The following is a 23,849-nucleotide window of genomic DNA, read 5'->3' as shown; positions in this document are numbered from 1 at the left end:
AGGTGCTCTAAAAGAAGAGGCAGGATTACGGGGAGATGCACTAGAGCAGCTGTGGCTTGGACAATTTGGGAAGAAAGAAACCTAAGGATTTTTTATGACAAGGAAAGAAATAAAAGAAGCTGTGATTGAAGCAAGGTTCAAAATATCGATACAGGGCGTATCGGCCTGTATCGGTTTTTTTTTTTATTTTTTACGAAACTGGTTCAGAGGGGCCGGTTTAAGGCCAGTCTACCCCCTGAACCACTCGCTGACCCAAAATGCCCCCTGTAGGGGCGTTTTAGGAAGGCTCCAATATGATACGTATCGGCCTGTGATGAAATTTTGATCCTTGGATTGAAGTGATAACTTTAAGGGTGGCACATTGGGTGGAAACCATAAAGCTGTTAAGTAATTTTAAGGTTTCTTCAGATCATGGGGAACAATTGTTGACACTTCATCTAGAAGACCTTTAGTACATGAGGTCTGAGTCTCCTCCAACTGCTGGGTGGAAGAAATTAAATTTTGATGATAGCTGTTTGGGAAATCCTAGCCCATCGGGTATTGGTGGGGTAATAAGGGACAAGGATGGAAATATTTTAGCCATGTACTCAAGTCCTGTTCAGCATGGTGATGTGGTGAGATCAGAACTGATGGCAGCAGTGTATGGAGTAGAAAAAGCTAAAGAAATGGGGATTCACAGGCTGATTATTGAAGGGGATTCAACAATTGTTGTGAATTGGCTGAAGAAGGGGGAAGGAGTAATATGGAAGCTAAGGAATGAGCTCAGGCGCTTCAAGCAGATATCTAAAGACATGTTGGTACAAATAAGGTGGATTAGGAGATCAGCTAACCACATGGCGGATGGTCTAGCTAAACAAGGGATTCAAAGACAATCTATGTTCTGGGCTGTTTTATAATTAATGGGATAGTTTCTTTTGGGCTTTTTGTTTTCCGCCCACAACTTCTTGTTGTATATGCTCTTTTAATATAACGAATCAATTTGTGGTGCTGATAAAAAAAAACAGTGAATAGAATTCTTGGAATGACATGATGTATTGAGTAGTTCCATGCTTCCTTAAGCCAACATTGAGAGGGGAAACATACAGGAAATGTTACTGAAAATCTGAATAACAATAGTTTCAACATTGGGAGACCCCCTCTATTTCTCTCTTATTAACATCTTTTTTGTTTCATTGCTACCAATCTGAAGGAGGGGGGAGGGGAGTGAGAAAAAACACAGACATGATTTACCTTTATGTCTGTTAGATGAGAAGGTAATCCAGCAATACTTAGCAAGGAAGTGAATGATACAAATACGAATATTGCTGCAACTCTCACCTGCAACCATAAGAAGCATAGAATAAAGGAAATGAACATGGTAAATGACACAAAATATAATATACAGAAATAACTTGGCAATATGCCAATAAAATGAGTAAAAATGGTTGGCATCCTCCAAAACATTCAAAAATTTTAAATATGCCAAACAAATGAACCACCAAAAAAATTTAAAAAAAAGTTTTTTTAAGAAGCATGCTCATTGTAGCAGACTTGGGATCACATCCCACTGCCACCAGGGTTGGGAATGGGAGGGAAGGGGGGCTATCCCGTTGTGTAGCCCCATGAACCAAAAATGAAATAAAATAACTCATTATTATAAGAAATTCATGATGGAAGCCATCATAGGCTCATAGCCTGATAACAACAAGTTTTGCCACTTGGAACAAACTTCAGTTTTGAAACCGAATTCATTGGGAAGTATCTAACTCTATTAGCTCAGTAAGTCTGCAAGATCCCTTACCCCCATAAATCTAAATCAGGGATATTAATTTAAACCAAGCTTCTGTTCACAGTAAAGCCTTGCCTTTGCAAAAAACAACCTACAAACCCTTCATCAAACCTTGCCCAGTGTTTTAAGAGCACAAGGCGCAAAAAAAAGCACAAGTGGCATTTTGCGCCTGACACATGAGGTGCAAGGTGAGACATATGCCTTTTCAAAGCAAGGAGCAAAATGCAACAAAAAAAACTAAAATTTTCAAAAAAAATGCCAAAAAATCAAAAAAGAAAATTAAAAACCTATTATCTCAAATTAAAATACATAAACATAACATGTAAAACATGTTTAAAATGAAAATTTTAAAATAAAATCAAGCATAACATATAAAACAAATTCAAGGGGATTAAGAATTTAAGATACTAATATGGGGTTTTCAAAGCTTCGAGGGGATTAAGAATTCAAGACACTAATTTTTTTTATCAATAACAGAGATTTCATTAATTGATTGAGGAATGGAAATACATAGAAAGGGAGATAAAATATCTTAACTCCCAACAACTGCCACTAAACACCCAAATTACAAAAGTTTGCACTTCTCTTTATCCATGTGCATTGAACTTCCATGTCCTTGGTCAACCAATTGTATTTCCTCTTTTCATTGCTGTAGCTCCATAATCTTGAGTTGTCTTCATTTAACCAGTTCACTACAGTCTCAGAGTCTCCTTCTATGATCAGCTTGTTTATGTGCAAATCCTTAGCCCTTTGAATCCCTTCCAAAGCTGTTAGAATCTCAGCTCTCAATGAGTTTCCTATTCCAATTGACCCAGAAAAATATGGACTTGTTTGGGTTTCAAGAGGCTTGTCGGGGATCCAGGGGCTTTGCCCCCGGCCCAGCCACTAGTCATAAAAAACCAAAAAAATGCACAAATTTTCAACAGGTGCACACCTAGGGTTAAGCACAACGTGCAGCAGGTACAATCAGGCACACGCCTTTTGAAAGTGTTGCGCCTGGGGGCTAGGTGAGGCACATACCTTAAAATGCACCTCACCTGCGCATCTGGCATGCCTTTTAAATCACTGACCTTGCCTTAATGTCCTTCAAGTTCTTTGCCTCAACAGCAAGATAAACCACACAACAGCTCCCATGCTCTAAAGGCCTTACAAGTTCCCTACCTAGAACTCAAGCCAGCCAGTCTACATCTCTTTCCACCCAAATTGTAGAGATAGTGATAGTGAGGGCTGAATGGTAATTTTACTTTCTTATTGAATCAGTAATTTTCTATTCTTTATTTCTTGTACATAACTTATTGCTCTACAAGGACAGAAGTGTCTTTTTACATTCTTTAATATAAATAGTTCTTTCTTGGTGTGGTCACCATAATGTGACACACCCCAAATCTGCTGCGTTCTCTCTTGTATGAACTGCTCTGACACAAATTTCCCCCTTCAGGTGCACAACACAAAGAAAAGAGTTCTCCAAATTTATCAGCTGGTTCAGGGTGAACCATTGACCTGTTTAATCCAGTCACTCAATTATGGGTTGTACATTAAATGTGCATACAAACATCTAGAGGCCATTACTTTGCGCTTGGATGTCTGATTGGGGTGATCTTTTTCTTTTTTGGGTAACTTTTTGAGATCTATGCATCCCAAGGCGCCAAAGGCACCTTGCACTGCTATTTTTGCCAAAAAAAATCTTTTTTCGGTCTTAAATTAAAATTTTTAGCATTTTTTACAAATAAAAAGTAAAAACCTGATTTAGAAATATGAATTAAACATAAAATAATGCATATATTACATGCACAATATAATTAGTACATTATTTATTAATAAAATGTGTTTATAACTAAAAATATATAGTTATATTATATGTACTGGTCTGGCACAGTATGGCCCATTCTACCTAAACGGTCAAACCCATGACCCACAACTCGGAGACAAAAGACAATAAAAATAGTACTAATAGTTTTCAAGTTTTCAAGTATTGGAGAAGAACAATGTGGGGTAGACTTGTAGCATAGAAAGAAAAATAATATTAAGAGCTACACTGCCACATACTCTCATGGAAGCACAATAAAGAAAGAAACAACAAAAATTTTAATTATATGGAATGCTGAAACTGTTAAGATGAAATCTGGAAGGAATATCAAAAATAAGGAAATAAAAACATAGAGTAACATGTATAGTTGGAACTTGGGACCTTCTTAGATGTTATTCTTGATGTATTTACATGCATGAACACATTGTCCATATACACAAATATCAAGAGTTAACTCTGAGCTCAATGCAATTAATGCATTCATCCTTTTGGGAGGGGAGAACACTCACCACTACAGATGACAAGGAATGCCCTAGGCCAGAAAATATCGTACCAACACATAGTGTGAGAAACATGCAGAGAACCAGCCGAAGCCAGAAGTACTTCCATTCCCTTGACATAATTAATAATGATCTCCATGTCAAAACCGCTACCCTTGTAGCATTGCTAGCCTTGCCCCTGCTCTTAAGAATTGGACCTTCCTGTAAAAATAATTTAAGAAATGACCCTAAAAAGCAAATAAGTAAACATGCTAAATGCAACACGGGTTTCTTTCTTATAAGTCTTCCTAATAAACACATTTAGCCAATATGATTATACATGAACGCATATGTTCCATATATTGTTCATATGTTTACAACAAAATTTACAATATGTGCAGGTTGGGGATGATGTATCATTGGTGGGGTCCTTACAAGCTTCTCAAGAAAAGGGAAGTAAAGCTCAGCCTTAAAGATGCTTCAAGGTCTTTTCCATCCACTTGTCCACACTATCTCTGGGACAATGAAAAATAGAGCTAATGAAATATTTCAACCTATTTCTCTTACATGGACTACAATAGTTGCCAGCCTCTAACAAGAGATCCATAAGACATCATTAAAAAAATCAATTCCAACCACAGATAGAGCCACAAGAAGCAAACAAAGATTTCTACAACTTTATAATCTTGAACAAGCTAATGCAACTTTTTTCCACTTCGCAGAAAACTTCTAAATATAATTAAGAGTGCTTAGTACTTCAAGCTACTTTGCACACAACTTTAGCTACTAAAAACAATTCAACGCTAACAAGGAAATGAATTTATAAGGGTGATAAATTGCACCTTATCTGTGAGTCTTGCTATCATAGATTCAACTGCAGCAGCATCACTGGATGATTTGTACGTTGCTTCAAGGGTACGTATTGCTACTGCAGTGTCCATATTTACGGATGAAAAATCCCCATGGTCATCCTGTCAAGAGTGTTACCTTTCTGTCATGAGTAGGTGAATCATTTACAAAAGAAACATATGAATGCATGCACACACAAAGAAAAGAGAAAAACATCAGTTGCATATGAGATGCAGTTAGGACCCAATGGAGGAAAGATATTGGGTTTAACCAATGTTTTGAAAACCAAATTGACTGTTCAGACCATCAACCTAGACATACATGTACATGAGTATATAAACATACTGCACATATGTATTATAGCCCAAAGGTTCACAAAAATGTTAGTTTAAGTTTTTTTTTTTGATAAATAACTGAAAATTCATTAAAATTTAATAAAAGAAGAGCAAATACTATTAATTTAACTTCTTTCTTACCCTCTTTTTCTGGCCTTTCTTTAGAAACATCGGTTAATTGTTGTTACCCTCCCGATCATGAGCACCCCAAAACTGGCCAGCCCTCCCCAACCCTAACCCCTCTCTAGCATGGGAATCTGCAAGGTCATTGACTTATATAGGAAACCACCTGAAAAATTAATTATTCTAGATGCTGACGCCCTAGCTTCTTTTATGAAGTTGCAAGAGTCTCAGGGCCATATAAAAGGAATCTACACAATTGCAACCCACCAACCATCTTGTACAATTATTCTTCTGCTCTTGCTTAACTTTCTTTTGAATATTTTCCCACTTATTTTAACTTCCAGCAGCAAGAAACAAGGGAGAATGATGACCCCACCACAAAGTCACTGTTGTAAGTGTAGAAATTTTATTGCAATTAAAGAAAGTTACCAGTGATACAAATAATTGGCTATAATGGTCAACTTGTATGTGGATGATGAGGGATAATAGCAGTAGAGGAGTAGAGCTAGGGATTTCAAAACCTTACTTGCAGAAAAGAAGAGGAAGGAAAAGGTTTTAAATTGAAACACTGCTCTCCCCCACAAAAAATAAATAAATAAATACCTGCCAGTTTTTGCACATGGCTATGATCCTGTCAAAATCTGTATTTATTGCGCGTAGAAAGTGATCAGAGGGGCTTTGCATTATTGGGCAAGGAAATCCAGCATTTGAGAAGTGCTACATTAACAAAACAGTGTCAAGTTAATTTCCTCCAAAACATAAATAAAGAAATAAATAAATACAAATAAACAAAAAATTTATATAGGTTATATAATGCATTTTATATAGAATATCATATAATGCTTTGTTGGATTTTCTTTCTAGATAGAAGGAGATATAATGCATCAGACCAACAGGACAAGTCACCTGCAGACATGCCAGTGTTTCTCCAAAAAATAGTGTATTTCCATTTGAAAGGAGACAAATCCGATCGAAAAGGCCAAATACTTCTGTGCTGCTTTGGTACATAGTGAAAATAAGGGTGCAGCCTGTGCTTGCGAGTTTCTTCAACGTTACCATCATCAGAAGTGCAGACACACTGGAAATAAAAAATATAATGTCAAACTAAAAGGGACAGAAGAAAAGAAAAATAAGGCATTCATGTAGAGAATCTTCGTACTGATTCCTTTTGGGATCATTGTTATATTACGTACTTACATAGTGTATCATACTTGTATATACATCTTTTTATCTTTGTAAGAGAAGGGCAGAACTGTCCTTTCTCACTTTGTACCTCATTAATATATAAATTTTTCTTTGGGCATGTGCATCACTTGACACACCCATTCAATTATCTGTCTTCTTCAAACTGCTTCTCACATAGCATCAGACCAGGTTCAATTCATTTGACTTGCTAAAGGTATTTGATTCCACTATTGGAGGCTCTCTCTAAGGAACTTTAGACTGTTTTGGCTATTATCTCAGAAAGTATTGCTGATGTTCAGGGACTGTTTCGAGACCAGGTTCAATTCATTTGACTTGCTAAAGGTATTTGATTCTTCTATTGGAAGCTCTCCCTAAGGAACTTTAGAGGTCTATTTTGGCTATTATCTCAGAAGGTATTGCTGCTGTTCAGGGACTGTTACGAGATCAGGTTCAATTCATTTGACTTGCTAAAGGTATTTGATTCTTCTATTGGAAGCTCTCCCTAAGGAACTTTAGAGGACGGCTTTGGCTAGTATCTCAGAAGGCATTGCTGCTGTTCAGGGACTGTTTCAATCAATCAATATCTGCTAGTTTCCTGAAGAAAATGAGATACAGATCTCACTTCATGGGCTAGATCTCACCTATGCCTGATTAGATCTTTGTGAAATCACAAATTTGGTAGCACTCTAGCCTTCTTTTCCTTCCTATTTCACTTGTTCGGTGATTGAACCATATTCAGGAGGATTTTTAAACTCATCTTCTTGGTTTTTGACCTTGTACATTCCCTTTCAGGACTGACTCAGTTTCCTACTACAAGCAATAAGGACACATCATCACTAAGTGTCCTATTCAGCTACCTAAGGGAAATACTTCTAGGCCTAAGAAAAATCAACACAGGCATATCAAACTACAATAGAAGATTTAGAGTGTAAGAGGATGGACTTGCATGTTCACATAGTAACACAGAAGAATATCCTGAACTGCAAACACACAAACATGCTCGTCTCCAAGAAAGCCGTGGTTACTCACCACAACACTATTTTTAGAGAATGCCAGGCCACTAATTGTGGCTGGCCACTATAACATCTAATAGATTGTAATTCTGCAGAGAAAGCCTGCGCAGACCCACGGATAGAAAAGCAAGGTGTTGTAAAGCACATGCACCCTGCAAAAGCTTCCCACACACGACACGTGGTAAGATCGTGAGAGGGTGATAACAACAGCATACACGGGCCAATAGTTGGTCCCCACTCTACGATCCGATGTGTGTCCTTATCAAATCAGCCTAGGGATCTGAGTTTAAAATCGCCTTATGGAAGTTCAGGAATCCTTCATTCCATGCACATATGGGCATCCCTCTTCACCTATAAATAGAGACCCTTCCTTCAAAGGGAGGGATCCTTTTCATTGATTCTTTTTGAGAAAAAGAGTAATTTTATATATTATTGAAGAGAAAAAAGAGAGTACATGAGATGATGTACAAAAGGACACAAAAAGGATAGTCGCACACAAGTTACAAAGGCATTATACTATTACTATAAAAGTTTACCCTGTGAGCACCAAACTTAGCTAAATTATCTGCTACAGAGTTTAAATTCCTAGGAATCTAGATTAAAGATGCATTCAAGTATTGTAACAGATCTCTAGCCTTGTCAAGGTAGTTAGCCAATCTCCCAGGTCCTCCTTCCATCTCCCCAAGTGTTATGGGCCCGGGAATAGGATCTCGTCACGGGTCGGTCCACGGGGAAAACCTCCTGTTTTCCCTTGTTCCTCGCTTTTCTTGAAGAACCTATCTTGCCGCCCTAAAAGGTGATTTGTTCAAGAGATCACCAACTCTCCTTTGCTCTCTTTCTTGACTGAAATTTTCGATCCTTTATTCAATATTCTCAACTCCTTAAATAGGAGATTACAAGAGATAGGAGTCCTACTTTTAGGAAGACTCCTTGCTAATTAGGAAGACTCCCTACTAATCTATCCTACTGAACTGATAAGATAAGATAAGATAAGACTCCCTTAATCTATCCTACTGAACTAATAAGATAAGACTCCCTTAATCTATCCTACTAAACTGATAAGATAAGATAAGACTCCCTACTAATCCATACTACTGAACTGATAAGATAAGAACACTGAATAGATAAGACTCCTACTAATCCCTGCTACTGAAAGCAGATAAGGTAAGAATACTGAATAGATAAGATCGGATGAGAACACTAAATTGTTGCTGCTGAGAACACTAAATTATTGCTGCTGCAGCACTAAATTACTGTTGTTGCTGCCGGCGCCCACATCATTACTCCCCTCCTGGACTACGAGCTTGTCCTCAAGCTCGAATTCATGATGGGTGTCTTGAAACACAGTCAAAGGAATCCCGGATAGGTGGAATGATTTTGCCCTCCTGGATCGGGTTCCAATGAAGAGGGTTCATCCTCAGGCAGCTGTAGTGAGATACCAAGATTTGACCATGCATAGCTGCATTTTTTGCCGCGGCCAACTGCAGCCTTAAGGTACTTCTGAGATGTCTTGAACTGTAGAGTACAAAGATTGTGAAGGCCAAGCTGGTGCCACTGAACCGCATCATCTGGATCCTCTTCTATTGCTTGCTTTAGTGTGTAGATAACTCGCTCTTCCACTTCCGTCAAATCACTATGTCTAGTTCCAAACGTTGCTGCAATTTCATGTTGAGCCTTGTAAACCATGGTAAGTCCTGCCCATGCTATCCGAAGCTCAATTGTTGCAGAGTCCCCTTCTCTGAGTATTGAAGCCATTTCATTTGCAGCCCATGAAAGTTGTTCAGTGGGATCTTGAGACCTTTCTGCAACCTTGATATGATGAAGCGCGACAGCATATCGAGTTGACATGCAATTAGGCTCCAGTTTTGCTGCCTTCTCCAGGCACCTTCCAACACTTCTATGATCACCAGCCAAATAGTATGCATTAGGAAGATTTACCCAGATATGTGCAGCCCTAGGATCTGATCTGACTACAGCTAACAAACACTCTTTTGCAACACTTGCAGCCGCAACATGAGGCATACAAGCTCCTTTCTGCATCCTTGATATGATGAAGCGCGACAGCATATCGAGTTGACATGCAATTAGGCTCCAGTTTTGCTGCCTTCTCCAGGCACCTTCCACCACTTCTATGATCACCAGCCAAATAGTATGCATTAGGAAGATTTACCCAGATATGTGCAGCCCTAGGATCTGATCTGACTGCAGCTAACAAACACTCTTTTGCAACACTTGCAGCCGCAACATGAGGCATACAAGCTCCTTCACCAGCACTTGCCCCAGCACCTGCAACAACTTGAAGATATACAATCCCAAGATTCTGCGACACCTCGACGACACCGGATTCCTGCTTAATCGGGACATTCTGGGTGTTGCTAACTTGCGCTAGGTCAATGACCTATTGCTCGCCCGACGATTCTGCCACGTCTGGTCGGCAGCCGGTTGTGGTTGCAGCCCCTTCCGGGTTCCTTTCCTTGCTGGAAAAATACAACTCCATCAAGCGCCTTAATTCTCGGACGTCGTCCTTGATCTTGCGCACCTCCGTGTTGTTTTCCATGATCTTGAGCTCCAGATCCTGAACCCTAGTCTTCAACTGCTCAAGGTCACCCATGACGCCTTGCTCTGATACCAAATTGTTATGGGCCTGGGAATAGGATCTCGTCACGGGTCGGTCCACGGGGAAAACCTCCTGTTTTCCCTTGTTCCTCCCTTTTCTTGAAGAACCTATCTTGCCGCCCTAAAAGGTGATTTGTTCAAGAGATCACCAACTCTCCTTTGCTCTCTTTCTTGACTGAAATTTTCGATCCTTTATTCAATATTCTCAGCTCCTTAAATAGGAGATTACAAGAGATAAGAGTCCTACTTTTAGGAAGACTCCCTACTAATCTATCCTACTAAACTGATAAGATAAGATAAGATAAGACTCCCTTAATCTATCCTACTGAACTGATAAGATTAGGTAAGATAAGACTCCCTACTAATCCATACTACTGAACTGATAAGATAAGAACACTGAATAGATAAGACTCCTACTAATCCCTACTACTGAAAGCAGATAAGGTAAAAATACTGAATAGATAAGATAGGATGAGAACACTAAATTGCTGCTGCTGAGAACACTAAATTACTGTTGCTGCTGCCGGCGCCCACATCACCAAGCCACTTTATCGTGTTGCTAGAATCACCTTTGACCACCAGGTTGGTCAGGCCTAGTCTTCTTGTGATACGGAGGCCATTTAGCACTGCTACAACTTCAGCATTGTAGAGTCTGCAGTCCCTAATGGTCCACTAAAGAACCACAAAGGACTACCATCCCTCCTCAATAACACATCCCCACAACCAGCTCGACCCGGGTTTCCCTAGAGCACTTCCATCAAAGTACAAGGTCACCTCCTCCTCTTCCCTTGACTGAGGAAGGTTAGTGGCTCTTTTAGCAATAGGTGAAGAGAACAACAGCCTTACCAGGTTTTGCTGAAGCATGTTTAGAGAGAAGAATAGGTAGAACTGATACCTTTCCAAGGAATGTTGGCGTTCACTCGATTCAAGTGGACCTTGCTATCCCACCTGTTGGCATGCTTTCCATATTGGCTGCTGACAACTTAGGCCCATAGAGTACTTGTTTCAAGAGGGTAGCACCATAGCCATTTTCCCAAGAGAGCTACATTTCTTTCTTGGTTCGACCTATTCCAAGTCCCCCTGCTTCCCTTGATTTCACACTTGGTCCCAACTGACTAAGTGGTTCTTCTTTTCTCCACCCCCATCCCACAAGAAATCCCGTTGCAACTTTTCAATTCTGTTTTTTACCTTGGAAGGAATCTGAAACATCGAGAGAAAGTACGTTGGGAGATTAGCCAGAGAGGCTTTAATTAAAGTAAATCTACCCCCTTTTGAGAGGTACCCTTTCTTCCAAGTGGCTAATCGTTTTTTACACTTCTCCACCACTGGATCCCAGAAGCTTTGACTTCTTGGATTCCCTCTAAGGGGCATCCCCAAATAAGAAATGGGGAAGCTCTCGAATTTACACCCTAGAATCTCCTTAAAGCTATGCAGCAAGCTTTCACTTGTATTTATTCCCACAATGCTACTCTTGGAATAGCTTACATGAAGGCTCGGCACCAACTCAAAACAAATAATAAATTTTTCAGATTGATGATGTTTTCCAAATCTGCCTCCAAGAACAAGATAATAGCATCAGCAAATAGCAAATGAGACAAGTGAATGGCTTCCCTCCCAACTGCAAAACCTCTCAACAGCCTAAGACCTTTTGCTTTCTCAATAAAATAGCTAAGAATGTCTACAACCAAAGTGAAAAGGAGGGGGGATAAGGGGCAGCCTTGCCTTAGGCCCCTGGCTTGCCTGAAAGTAACCTTTGGGCTCTCCATTTACTAGTACCGAGAACCAAGCTGTACTGAAGCATCCTTTCATCCACCGCACCCATCTTCTTCCAAAGCTTCTTAAGTCCAATGTGTTTAGGATCCCGTCCCAATCAACTTTATCATAGGCTTTTTCCAAATCCAGTTTTGCGACCACCCCAAAGCCAAGACCACCGTCACCTCCACCTTACACAGAGAGTGCTATAGTCTCTTCCACTTCCACTTCTACTTCATTCAAGGGAGAGCCTTTCGCGATTCTTTTTTTTATAGTAGAAATAAAACATTTAATTAAAAGGGAAAAAAATACAGTCTGACAAGGTGTTAAGGCAACACCTTGAAAAACCACTACAACAGGGGGGGGAAAATTACTAATAGCCACCACCAATCTATCCAAATTCCTGGCCTTGTCTTCAAATACTCTTCTATTCCTTTCCTTCCAAATATTCCAGCAGATAGCAAATGGTATGCAGTTCCAAATCAGCCTGGCCATCTTACTGCCTTTGAGTCTTGGCCATGAAGAAAAGATCTCTACAGGAGTCCTTGGCTGAAAATTTCTTATCCCAAACAGTTGTGAAGAGATTCCAAATGAAACCAGAAATTTTATAGGAAATAAACAGATGATTGACCGGTTCCTCTAGTTCTTTACACAGGTAACATATACTAGCCATGCTGAATCCTCTGCTGTTCAGGTGGTCCACAGTCAAGACACTATCCATACCAACCAGCCACACAAAAGCTTCCACCCCAGGAGGAATCAGGTTACTCCAAATCCCTTCAATCTGGTTTGAGTCCAATTGGTTCCTACAAAGGGTTGAGTAACATGATTTAACAGAAAATTTTCCATTGAGAACTCCTTCCACCATAGTTCATCCCTTGTTTGAATTGAAACTTTCACACTTTCTAGTTTTCCCAATAGTGTTATGCACTCTTCTATTTTCCTGTCAAGTAGTGGCCTCCTGAACCTTGAGTGCCAAACCAACTGTTCCCCATTTCTTTCATAACAGCTTAGGATAGTCCACATCAGGATCAGCTAACCTATACAGCCTTTGGAATAGCTCACAAAGCTTTCCCACCCTACACCAGTCATCCTTCCAAAACCCATCCCCTACTGAGAAGCTGGTTAGACTTCTAAACTCCTGATTAGCAGACCTTTTTCCCAGTTAACCAAATAGAATTTCTTACCTCCCCCCCCCCCCCCCCCCGCCCTTTCCCATGGGAAATCCCTTTGAATTTTTTCCGCTCTCTCTGCAACTTCTCATGGCACCCTTAGCAAGGATAAGTAATACATTGGCAAACTTGGTAAAATACTCCTAATAAGTTTTATCCTCCACCCCACCCCCACAGAGAAAGATATCTTTCTTTCCAACCATCCAGCCTTCTCTCAAGTCTTTCAATAATTGGCTTCCATAGCGTAACTAAAGCTGAATTAGCCCCAATTGGCAAGAACAAATACAAGAAAGAAAGCTCCCCAATTCTGCATTCAAATGCCCCAACACACTCCATTAACACCTTCCCCCTTACCTCTCCAACTCCTATCAAAACAATCTTAGAGAGGTTCACTCTCAGACCTGTCAACAATTCAAATTTTGCTAAAATTGCTCTCAAGTTCAGCACCTGTTCCACAGAAGCATCCAAAAAGATGAGAGGATGAGAGTATCATCTGCATACTGCAGATGAGAAATGCAAGGTCCATTTGATCCCACCTTAGATCCCTCAATCAAGCCCAGCTGCACACTTTTATCCAATAACAGATTCAACACCTCCATAATTAACACAAAGAATAAAGGAGAGATCGGATCCCCTTGCCTTAAACCCCTAGAATCCTGAAAAAAAAACTTCGAAGAAACTCCATTTATAAGAATTGAAAACGAGACTGATGACACACAAGCAAACATCCGACTTCTCCATCTCTCCCCAAAACCCATTAATCTCTATATCTCTTCTAAAAAACCTCACTCCACATGATTGTAGACTTTCTCAATATCAATCTTATAAACCAGCCCCACTCGTCCACTTCTTAATCTCAAATCAATGCATTCACTGGCCACCAACACCCTATCTAAAATCTGGGGTTCTCACTGAGGAAAAGATGCAGCAACTGATATCTACAGCCACTTCTTCTGCATTTTCAGTCATTGGTCTGTCTGGTGAGTTATCATATTATTGTTCTTCACCCAGTCACCTTTGGATAATTGATTCCAGTGCCTCTAATCATATGATAGGGGCATATTCCAATCAATCTCTCAATAAACATATCATTACAGCTAATGGTGAAAAACTTGAAATGATTGGTGAGATATCTCTTAAACCTCTAATCATATTCACTTTTTTTCTTTTTGAAGAATAAAGAGAAAAATTCATTAAAATAAAAAAGGAATAAGTACAACATAAGGTGATAAGATGTCACCACAAGTATGTTAGTAGCCCCAATAAACCCCCAAAGGCCTAAGAAAACCGCTGCTTACACCCAAGAAAAACCCAATCATAACAGGCCCAATGGCCAATTTAAGTGCCAATAAAACCACCGGCCCGCTACAAAACCAAAGCTGCAAGCCTTTCTGAAGCTTCATCTATAAGTTCATCCTCTTGGATCGAGTAATCCTCGTCCCAGTCCTTGCTCCCCTGAGTATAAGCTTTGCTTTTCTCTTTCTCTTCCTTTCTTGTTCTTTCAAATTTCTACAGGCCCTCTAGGTAAATTCCTCGCCACCCAAAAAATACAGACCCAATCTTTTCCCAACCATCACCTCTCTATCAACTAATTTCTGGATAGCCACATCACTTGAGTCTTCTCCATCAACAACAGTATCCTGTGGCAGCTTGATTCCACTAGATTCAGAATCAACAGCACCCACCTTGTTTTCCGGTTGTTTCTTCAAAGTATGGGGAGGCTATGACTGAACTTGCAATGTCACCCCAGTTTCAGGAGTCCCATTACCTCACTCTCTTCCTTCTATATACCCATTTGTATTTTTTCGTAGGTCTTGCCCCTGCCAAGCCTAGTTTTAGTCTTGAAAACACCTTTGTCACATGAACTATGTTGTGAGATCTCAGATTACACGGTTTCTTGCTGATTAACCCATTACTCTGATCCTCCTCATTCTCTTCCAGATTACTCCTTCAACCCAAATTAACACCCAACCTTCCAATCTTGACCTCCTCAAAATATAGACTATTTTCTATGTTTATTTCATCCTGTTCTCCAGTAGAATCAACAGCATCTGATACATCCTTTCCTTTGACCTCGCCTTTAATTTCCAGCTCAGCACCGGCACTAGAGTTCCTATCAAACCTGTCTCCTCCCCCTCCGGCTCCTCTGTGACAGCAGAGGCTAAACCCTCCAGACACAATGGAACTTGATTTTCAGAATCACAACCGGTCTCTGTAGATGCCATACTTATCCCCCCAGGCTCAGAAGATACCCCAATCCTATCAGACCCACCACTAATGATACTCTTCTTGCCGTTTTTGTCAAACTTAGCAATCACCCAGATCTGCCTCTATTCATTTCTTTTTCCAGCCTCAGCCAAGACCTTCCTTGTTCCTTCGTTTCTTTTCAACTTTGGTTTGACAGGTCCTAACGACTTTCTCTTATCAACTTTCCTTTTCCTACAACGAAAATCCTTCCTACCGATATGTAAACCGACATTCATGCGAGAGCCCTACTCTTCAGTATCAATAGGAGCACTAGCATCACAAACCTTGGCAACAGCCTCAAGATTTTATAGAGATTATTCTTCAATGTGGGCTCAGAGCCATCAGAGATCCTACCTAGTGAAGACTTCATGGATCTCAACCGCAGATGCGTCTTGTTCTTCCTAAAATGAAGCAATTCTATTTTCTTTTCACTAGGTTCCTCCAGATGAGAAGAAGATAGACCATAAAATTGGTCTACCAAAGCACCACTACTTAATCTGGTCACGTGCATTGTAGAAAGACTATATGGGCCCATCTCCAACCCCTTTGACCCAACCCTCACCGGCACCACTACTTAATCAAATGTCCATTGATTCCTTCCTGACCTTTCAAGTTCCCGCACCCCGGACCTGTTGAAGAGCTCATTAATGGTGTTTTTCCCCAATTGGTCGATGCTTCCACATGTGGACTGTCACACACCAGCCCTTCTTCACATGAGGAGGTGAGCATAACTTCTTCCTGCTCAACACCTTTTGGTATCCTTCCACAATGCAGCTTCAATGGAGGTCGCTAGTCAAACACTGTATGAAGTACCATCAGCCAACAACTCAATTTTTCTTGGAATATCATCTGGTTTTACAATGTTCAGCAACATCGCCACAGAACGTCAGTCCAATTTGAAAATTCCTCCTAAGTAACCATTACAAGTTAATGCAATTGATTCAAATACCTCCTACTTCCAAAGATGAAATGGCAAGCCAATCATTCTCACTATTACACCATCTTCTAAATCTAATTGTCTTGTGTTAGAACCAAGACACCAAGTTGATATAGTAAGAACCCCAAACTCAGTCTGGACACTTAACGCTACAATTTCAATCTTATCCTCCATCGGGTCAAGTATTGCTTTTCTGTCTCCGAAGGGGGTTAAGATGATCATACCTTTGAACTTCAATTCCTTGATTACAATATCAGCTAGCTTCTTCCAATCTAACACAGCTTCTGATACTTCAACCACTAGTTTGGAAGTCGAAACCTCCTCCCCAGCATTAGGATTGACAACCAAAACACTATCCTACATCTGATCCTGAAACTTGTCATTGACGGACACTCCCAAAGTCTTCTCGCGATACTTTGGCTGGCGTGAATCATCAATCCATAAGTTCAACAGCTCCTGTACTATATTGTGAATCAGCTCCCAACCTTGGTCATTCCTACCTTCCGGAAAACAGACCATCTGCATTCTTCCCAAATCATAGAATTCTTGCAAAACTATGAAGCGTCCTCTTGCATTTCTTGTCTCCACAATATATCTTCTTTGTTATTCCACCAACAATCTTTACAGATCTTTGGTTTCTAGCTTCCAAAGTGCCTTTGTCCACAACAAACAAATCCATGATGGAGTTCTTATAGCCAATGAGTTAATTGACTCAAGGAACAGAAGTGGAAAAGCAGGGCTGGTTTGCAAATTAGACTTAGAAAAAGCCTATGATCATGTAAACTGGGCTTTATTAGACTATATGATGGAAAGAATGCACTTTGGACCAAAGTGGAGAAATTGGATAAAAGTCTGTGTTTCTACTCCAAGGTTCTCAATCTTGGAAAATGGGTTAGAAAAAGGAAATTCCAAAAGCTCAAGAAGGCTGAGACAAGGAGACCCTCTATCTCCGTTGCTCTCCCTCTTAGTGATGGAAGGTCTTAGCAAGTTGGTAGACAGGGTTTTGAAGTCCTAATGGAACAAAAATCCCCATCCTACGATATGCAGATGACACTCTCCTTTTCTGCAGTACTTCAGAGGACAAAATCCTTAATCTGAAGTATCTACTATTTTTGTTTGAGATAATTTCAGGACTGAAGGTGAACCTAGTTAAAAGTGAATTATTAGCTGTGGGAGAGGTGCCTAACATTCATTATTAGGCTGATATATTGGGATGTAAAGTGGGTAGTCTGCCTACAACTTATTTAGGTCTACCCCTTGGAGCCAAATGTATCTCCAAAGCAATTTGGACTCCAGTCCTAGAAAGGATGGACCAAAAATTGGCTTCTTGGAAGGAAAGGTATCTCTCTAAAGGTGGTAAGGTCACATTCATCAAAAGTGTGTTAGCCAGCCTTCCAACCTACTTTATGAGCTTATTCCCCATTCCCTCAGAGGTAGCAAAGGAAATGGAAAAAAAGATGAGAAATTTTCTTTGGAAAGGCTGGAAAGATTCCCACAAGTATCATTTAGTGAGCTGGGAGCAAATCTGCAAACCCCAGTCACAAGGCGGGCTGGGAATAAGAAACCTTACTCTTTTCAACCTTGCCCTATTGGGAAGTTGGTTGTGGAGATTTTCATCAGAACCAAACAAACTTTGGAGGAAGGTGATTGAGGAGAAATATGGCTTAAGGTGTTAGACAGTGTATGCCCTTAGCTCCAATCAGATTGATGTAGAAATACATTTATTGTAAATGAATAAAAGTACATTATTGTTTCATGTTGATATTGGTATGTTTCTATGAAATTACCCCTTAAACTAGACATTATGAGACTCATATTAGTTTAAAATGTTCTCAGGCGTTGGATAGACTTGGGGAGTTTATCCTACCAAGGATGACACTGATGTGCTACCAAAAAAAGTTAGGACAGCTTGTCTCAGCTGCTAGGGTTAGACCCGAAGCACATGCAGTTTGTGTTTGGATGAAACACTGACCCAGACCATTTTCCAGTTATGCCCTGGACCTTGGAGATTGATGGGCAAAATTGGAAAGTTACACATAACCCCTAGACTTGATTATGGTACTACACTAGGTGTTGGATTAGGTTGTCCTTGATATGCCCATCAATTGAGATCCATCAAGGGTCAAAACCTGGGTATGTTGGGGCAATCTGAGAATTCATCTGATTGGGTGATCATAGTGATAGAACCGGCCTCTTTGTCAGACAAAGTGAATGATAGGGCTTACACTCTCTCTAATGGAAACCTAAACAACCGGTAGTGGATTTCAACTGTGTTTGAGATTTGGTTTTGATCACTGAGAGGAAAGAAAGATAGCACCGACCTCATCCCCTCTCCGAACGGACATCGAGCAGTGGAGCCAGCGGGTTCCTGTGCTCCGACTCCTTCTAGATTGATCCCAATATGGATATGTAGATGAATCCTGATAATGATCTCGAACTGCTACTGCTAATATGTTTGGCTCTTCCGGAAGTTGCGGAAGATAGTATAGCTACTCTTGTTCTTTCTACGGCAATATATATATATGCTCCTGTTCTTTCTACAGCAATATATATATATATATATATGTATGTATATATGTATATGTTTTATGAAAATTGTTTGCAAAAGGTTTTAATTCCCGATATCCATCCGAGCAGAGAGTGACACTATACCTTGCAGCCAGAAGAGAGGTCCTTCCCTGTCGGGCAATGTTGTGATCATTATGGGCCAAGAGGTTAAGTGTAAGAGACCATTACAAGGCTGATTATCTGATGGGATTTATCTTACTTAAGTCCATTATCCTTGGATCTTTTTAGGATGGCTGAATTCATGAATCATTTAAGTGTAAATGTTGGGCCCATAGTGATGTGCTCAGGGGTTCACTGCGTTTAGCAGTGAATTCAGCCAAGCCTTTTCACAGAGGTTGGGTCGAACCCATGTGGACTTATATGAGGTCATTGTGGGGCCCCGTGCTATACAAATCAGGCCTAAGTTGGCCATGCAACATCTTGGTCGTGAGCCTTTGAAGGAAATGGGTCTAAGGCCTATAATTAATAAGATTTAAGTAAGTTGTCACATGGAAACTTAAGTTGTCATGTGCTTTGGGTCGAATCTGGGTTTGGAATTGGGTATGAAGCACCCATCATCTTAAAAGGATAAGGCTTATCTCTTAATAAAGTCCGGATCAAATTAGATTTGGATAATCTCCTAATTTGATTAGGAAAAGTGCTTCATAAGAAGATAAAAGAAGAAGAGGGTGAACCAAACTAGAACACCACTCTTTTTTGTTCTCTCTTATTCTCTTTTGTCTTCCAAGAAACCCTATCATGACCTAGGCTTTCAAGGACTGATAGAGATCAGTTTTCTTTTGATTTTTGCAAGAAAAAAGTAGAGGAATTTCAGGCTCACCTTCCCCAGTTAGATCCAAGTAGTTGGGTTGCAGTTTTGCTGAAAACTGTGTTGTTGAATCAGCTTCACCTATACACTACGCCATCTTCAGTGGAGGCTGGTTTTAGGACTGATTTGGGTGTGAACTTCCACCTTGGGATCTATGTTTGTGGTATCCGTATCATGTATAAATCTCCCTCTTTGATTGGTTTCAAATTTGGTCCGGTTCAGTGCAAGACTGATCCTGAAAAATGCAGTCTTTCAAAACATAGGGAATTCGATTCCTAGAAGGATTAGGAAATTTTTGAAATTCAACCCAGCCATCTAGCATGGTTCGGCCATCCACATGATGGATCTTAACCCTTCCAACATAAGGAACAATGGATGGGATGTTGGTATTCCCTCTGGCACCTATGGTTGTGGGGTGTGGAAAGGAATTTGTAAGGCTTACAGGCAGTTCAACAGTGTGGCGTTAAATTTAAAGTGGGAGATGGAAGAAAAACCAGGTTCTAGTTAGACCAGTGGGCTGGTGACAACACCCTAAAAGAGTTGTTCCTAGCCCTGTACAATGTTGTTGTAGATAAGGAAGCCTTAGTGGCCGATTCTCTACGTCTCCAGGAAGGCAGGCTATGCTGGGTTCCTCTCTTTAGGAGAAATTTCATCGACTGGGAAATTCAGCAGATGGCAGATTTTCTTAATCTGTTACAAGACTGGAAATGGTCTGTTACAAGGCAGGCTAAGTTTTCAGGAGCAAGATTCAACAGTCTGGAAATGGTCAAAATCTGGAGAATTCACAGTCAAATCCTTCTACAAATTTCCGGTGGGAAGGCCTGAAGCCCCTTTCCTAGCAAGGCCACTTGGGGGAACTTGGCTCCTCCAAAAATAAAGTTTTTTTGTTTGGGTGGCGGGGCTGGGGAGGTGTCTGTCTAAAGAAATGCTGCTGAATAAAGGTCTTAATCTGCCAGATTGGAGGTGTTGTTTTTGCAATATGCAAATGGAATCCTCTGGGCATCTCTTCATTGCAAGTTTAGTTCTGCAGTATAGTCACACTTCTGCAAATCCCTGAATCTAAGCTGGTGCATGCCAGCTTCAGTTAGAGCTCTGCTAGAGGAGTGGCATATTCAGGGGCTGTCAAGGAAAGGAAAGTTATGCTGGGCTTCCATCCCTCTGGCAGTTATGTGGGTTGTGTGGTCAGAAAGGAACAACAGGATTTTTGAGAAAAATCTACTACTGAAGCTGAGGTCATTAACTTGGCAATAGAGGTTTTGAGAAGTTGGATGTCTATACATAATGATTTTAGAGATAGTATATCTGATCATACTTTTTTGAGGATGGCCTTTCTTTGAGGTTCTTCATTTTGTACAGCTTCTCTTTGTACACAGGACCATATATTAATGCAATCATACTTTACCTTCTTTCAAAAAAAAATCTTTACAGATCTTTCTCCCTACTAGAAGAGAACGCTTCTTTTAGAAAACTCCCAAACCATTTCAAGGAATTGATACCAGCTAACAGCATCACCAGTAACTTTGCTTCTCTGATCTTCAAGACCAATCTCCCATTGTATCTTAACTCTTCAAACAGAAAATGTTTTGCTTCAACCTTCACTGTTTTCCTCCAAACACCCATTTCCGGAACTTCCTAGTGACTGTTCAACTCAGTCTGGACACTTAACGCTGCAATTTCAATCTTATCCTTCACAATTCCATTTTCCTAAAGTCTTTCTAGTCTAGTTCCTAAGCTTACCACTAATTTAATTTTTTGTTAGTCAACTAGTTGAGGATGGTAATACTGTTTCTTTTTCTCGTGATGGTTGTTTAGTTCAGGAGCAATGCATTGGGGCAATGAGAGGAAAAGGGCATAGACTGGGCCAACTGCTTGCTTTGGAATTTGAAAAGACAAAGGCTTCCTCTATTCCATCTTGTTTATTTTCTACTACTAGTAGTTCAGAATTTGTTGGCAGAAATAATGTGTGGCACCTTTTGCATTGATGTCTTGACCACCCTAATGCTAATAAACTTGAACTTTTGTTTCGTTCTAGTTGCTTGTCATCTAAAGCTACATCTTTTGCTAATATTAATAAATATTGTATTTCATGTTGCTTGAGTAAAAATCATGTTTTACACTTTCCTATTTCTATTGAACATTCTACTATCCCTTTTAAGCTGATGCATAGCACTGTTTCCTGATCTCCTGTTACTATTCCTTTTGGAAGCATTGTTATATTATGTATCTTACATAGTATATCAAAGTCAAACTCATATATACATCTTTTTTATCTTTGTAAGAGAAGGGCACAATTGTCCTTTCTCATTTTTGAACCTCATTAATATATAAGTTTTTCTTTGGGCGTGTGCATCACTTGATATCTGTCTTCTTCAAACTACTTCTGACAATTCAATGTTAGATAACAGAGAGAACATTCAAAACCAACATATAAAATCCCATTCCGAGCAGATAAAAACATAATGTACCAACACAATAGCATTCACTGTGGAAAAATGCAAGGGATGGAACTTATAAATCAGGTTTAGTCTCACCTAGAAGACGCCCAAGGGAAAAAATCAGCCCAACCAAATGGTTCTGGCAATAGAATCTTTCAGTTGGATAAGTTGACATAAATGGAAAATATAGGAGAATCCAATGAAGCCAAAAGGAAAAAAATAAAAGCTGATAAATCACCAAAAGGGCTGATAAATCATAAGAGATCCCCAATGAGGTTAAGCAGAAGATCTCATTCATATCAAATGATAGGTGCTCCTACCCCTGCATGTGCTCTATGTAACTATTATATTGTTGGTACATCTTTATGATCCACCATCTATCATATCATTTTGATTAAAAAGTCCAATATGACAAAATCATTACTTGAGTAAGACAATTGAAGGAAACCTGTCAAGATGATAAAGAGGTTCATCTATAAATAAGATATGTGGTCTCATCACAAGCTCTCGGGCAATGCTGACACGCCTTCTCTCACCACAAGGGAGGCCCTTCATATAACAGTGGCCACCAATCAGTTTATTTGCATAATCACCCAAAGACATAGCAGAAATGGCATCATCTACCACACTCTTCTTTTGGGAGAAGCATCCAGGAAGTTGTAACAGTGCCGAGTAGTATAACATCTCCCGTACAGTAAGAGATCCAATCAGTGCAGTTTCCCTCTCCACATAACCCTACACATTAAAACAGATTCCATTGAACACCTCTGTCCAATAAAAATCCTTTTGAATAATAAAGAATGATGATGTTTCTTTTTAACTACTATGATGTAATTCCAGACTTCTTTTCTTCTTTTTACCCCCCCCCCCATATTCTCTTTGGAATGTACAACTAACCATAGCAGTATTACCAACACATTGCCTAAGACAACTAAGCATCACTAACTAGTTTATTTCTACTCATGATGAGGTAACCTACAACAACTAAGCATCGACTAGATTGACTAGTCAATCAACAATCACGACAACCAGCCAACCAGAATGTTACTTTAAAGCTTTTTCATTTGTATTTATATCTAATTATTTCAAAATAAGATAATATATATTTTTATTGTTTATGCACATACTGTTGCTTCATGTATTTGTGATGGAAGTGGAGCATCGTTGGTTTATGGTTTATGAAGCAGAAACAAGGCATAAAAGACATAAGTGGAGGTTAGGTTCTTTCAAGTTTTCTTCAAATCAGTGATGTGCTGGTACAGAATTGCCACAAACAAGGGGTACATCAAATGGCCAAAGGTTGCACTCTTTGAAAGAACAAAGACTTAACTCTTATCCTAGCCTATCCAATTTTTATATTCACAAAACAAAGACTACAAAATAAATGTTTGATAATAATTCCTTCATTGCATGTATATTAATTTATCTATGAGATAGCATCAATATCTTAAATTTAGAAATTATCTTTTTTTTCTGGTAAACTAGTAAGCCCAGGCACTGACTAGTCACTGCATCAAATAGAGAGGCCAAAATGACTAATCATCACTTGACTACATTGACAACACTAGATCATACTTGCAAAGAAGACCAACTGGCGGTACCGGCTAGGAGGTATCCAGTGAAATCTAAAGGCTTCAAAAGGCAATGTTTTAGAATTGTGAAATGAAAACATCTCTAATTCTGAGCTATATGTAAATTTTTACACAGTAAACAGGCTACACAATATTTCCATTATATATACAAAATCTATAAAAA

The 23,849-nt window shown here is 39.7% G+C and overlaps 1 protein-coding gene across 2 annotated transcripts in view; it reads right to left on the bottom strand.

Moving 5' to 3' along the window:
• The window catches only part of LOC104595086 (ABC transporter G family member 3-like), a 48,929-nt gene that overhangs the window by 5,187 nt on the left and 19,893 nt on the right, over nucleotides 1-23,849 (bottom strand). For both annotated transcript variants that reach the window (XM_010255666.3, XM_019197383.2), the window contains exons 4-9: nucleotides 22,543-22,829; nucleotides 6,268-6,439; nucleotides 5,965-6,078; nucleotides 4,897-5,025; nucleotides 4,085-4,276; nucleotides 1,231-1,317 (exon numbers count right to left, since the gene is read on the bottom strand). In XM_010255666.3, the coding sequence (XP_010253968.1) occupies nucleotides 1,231-1,317; nucleotides 4,085-4,276; nucleotides 4,897-5,025; nucleotides 5,965-6,078; nucleotides 6,268-6,439; nucleotides 22,543-22,829 (981 nt within the window). The remainder of the gene's footprint in view (nucleotides 1-1,230; nucleotides 1,318-4,084; nucleotides 4,277-4,896; nucleotides 5,026-5,964; nucleotides 6,079-6,267; nucleotides 6,440-22,542; nucleotides 22,830-23,849) is intronic.

This window comes from Nelumbo nucifera, chromosome 2 (assembly GCF_055504915.1).
Source record: "Nelumbo nucifera cultivar China Antique chromosome 2, China Antique-T2T, whole genome shotgun sequence".
NCBI lineage: Eukaryota > Viridiplantae > Streptophyta > Magnoliopsida > Proteales > Nelumbonaceae > Nelumbo > Nelumbo nucifera.
The sequence above is the reverse complement of the archived record's forward strand: the minus strand, read 5'-3'. Positions and strand labels throughout refer to the sequence as shown.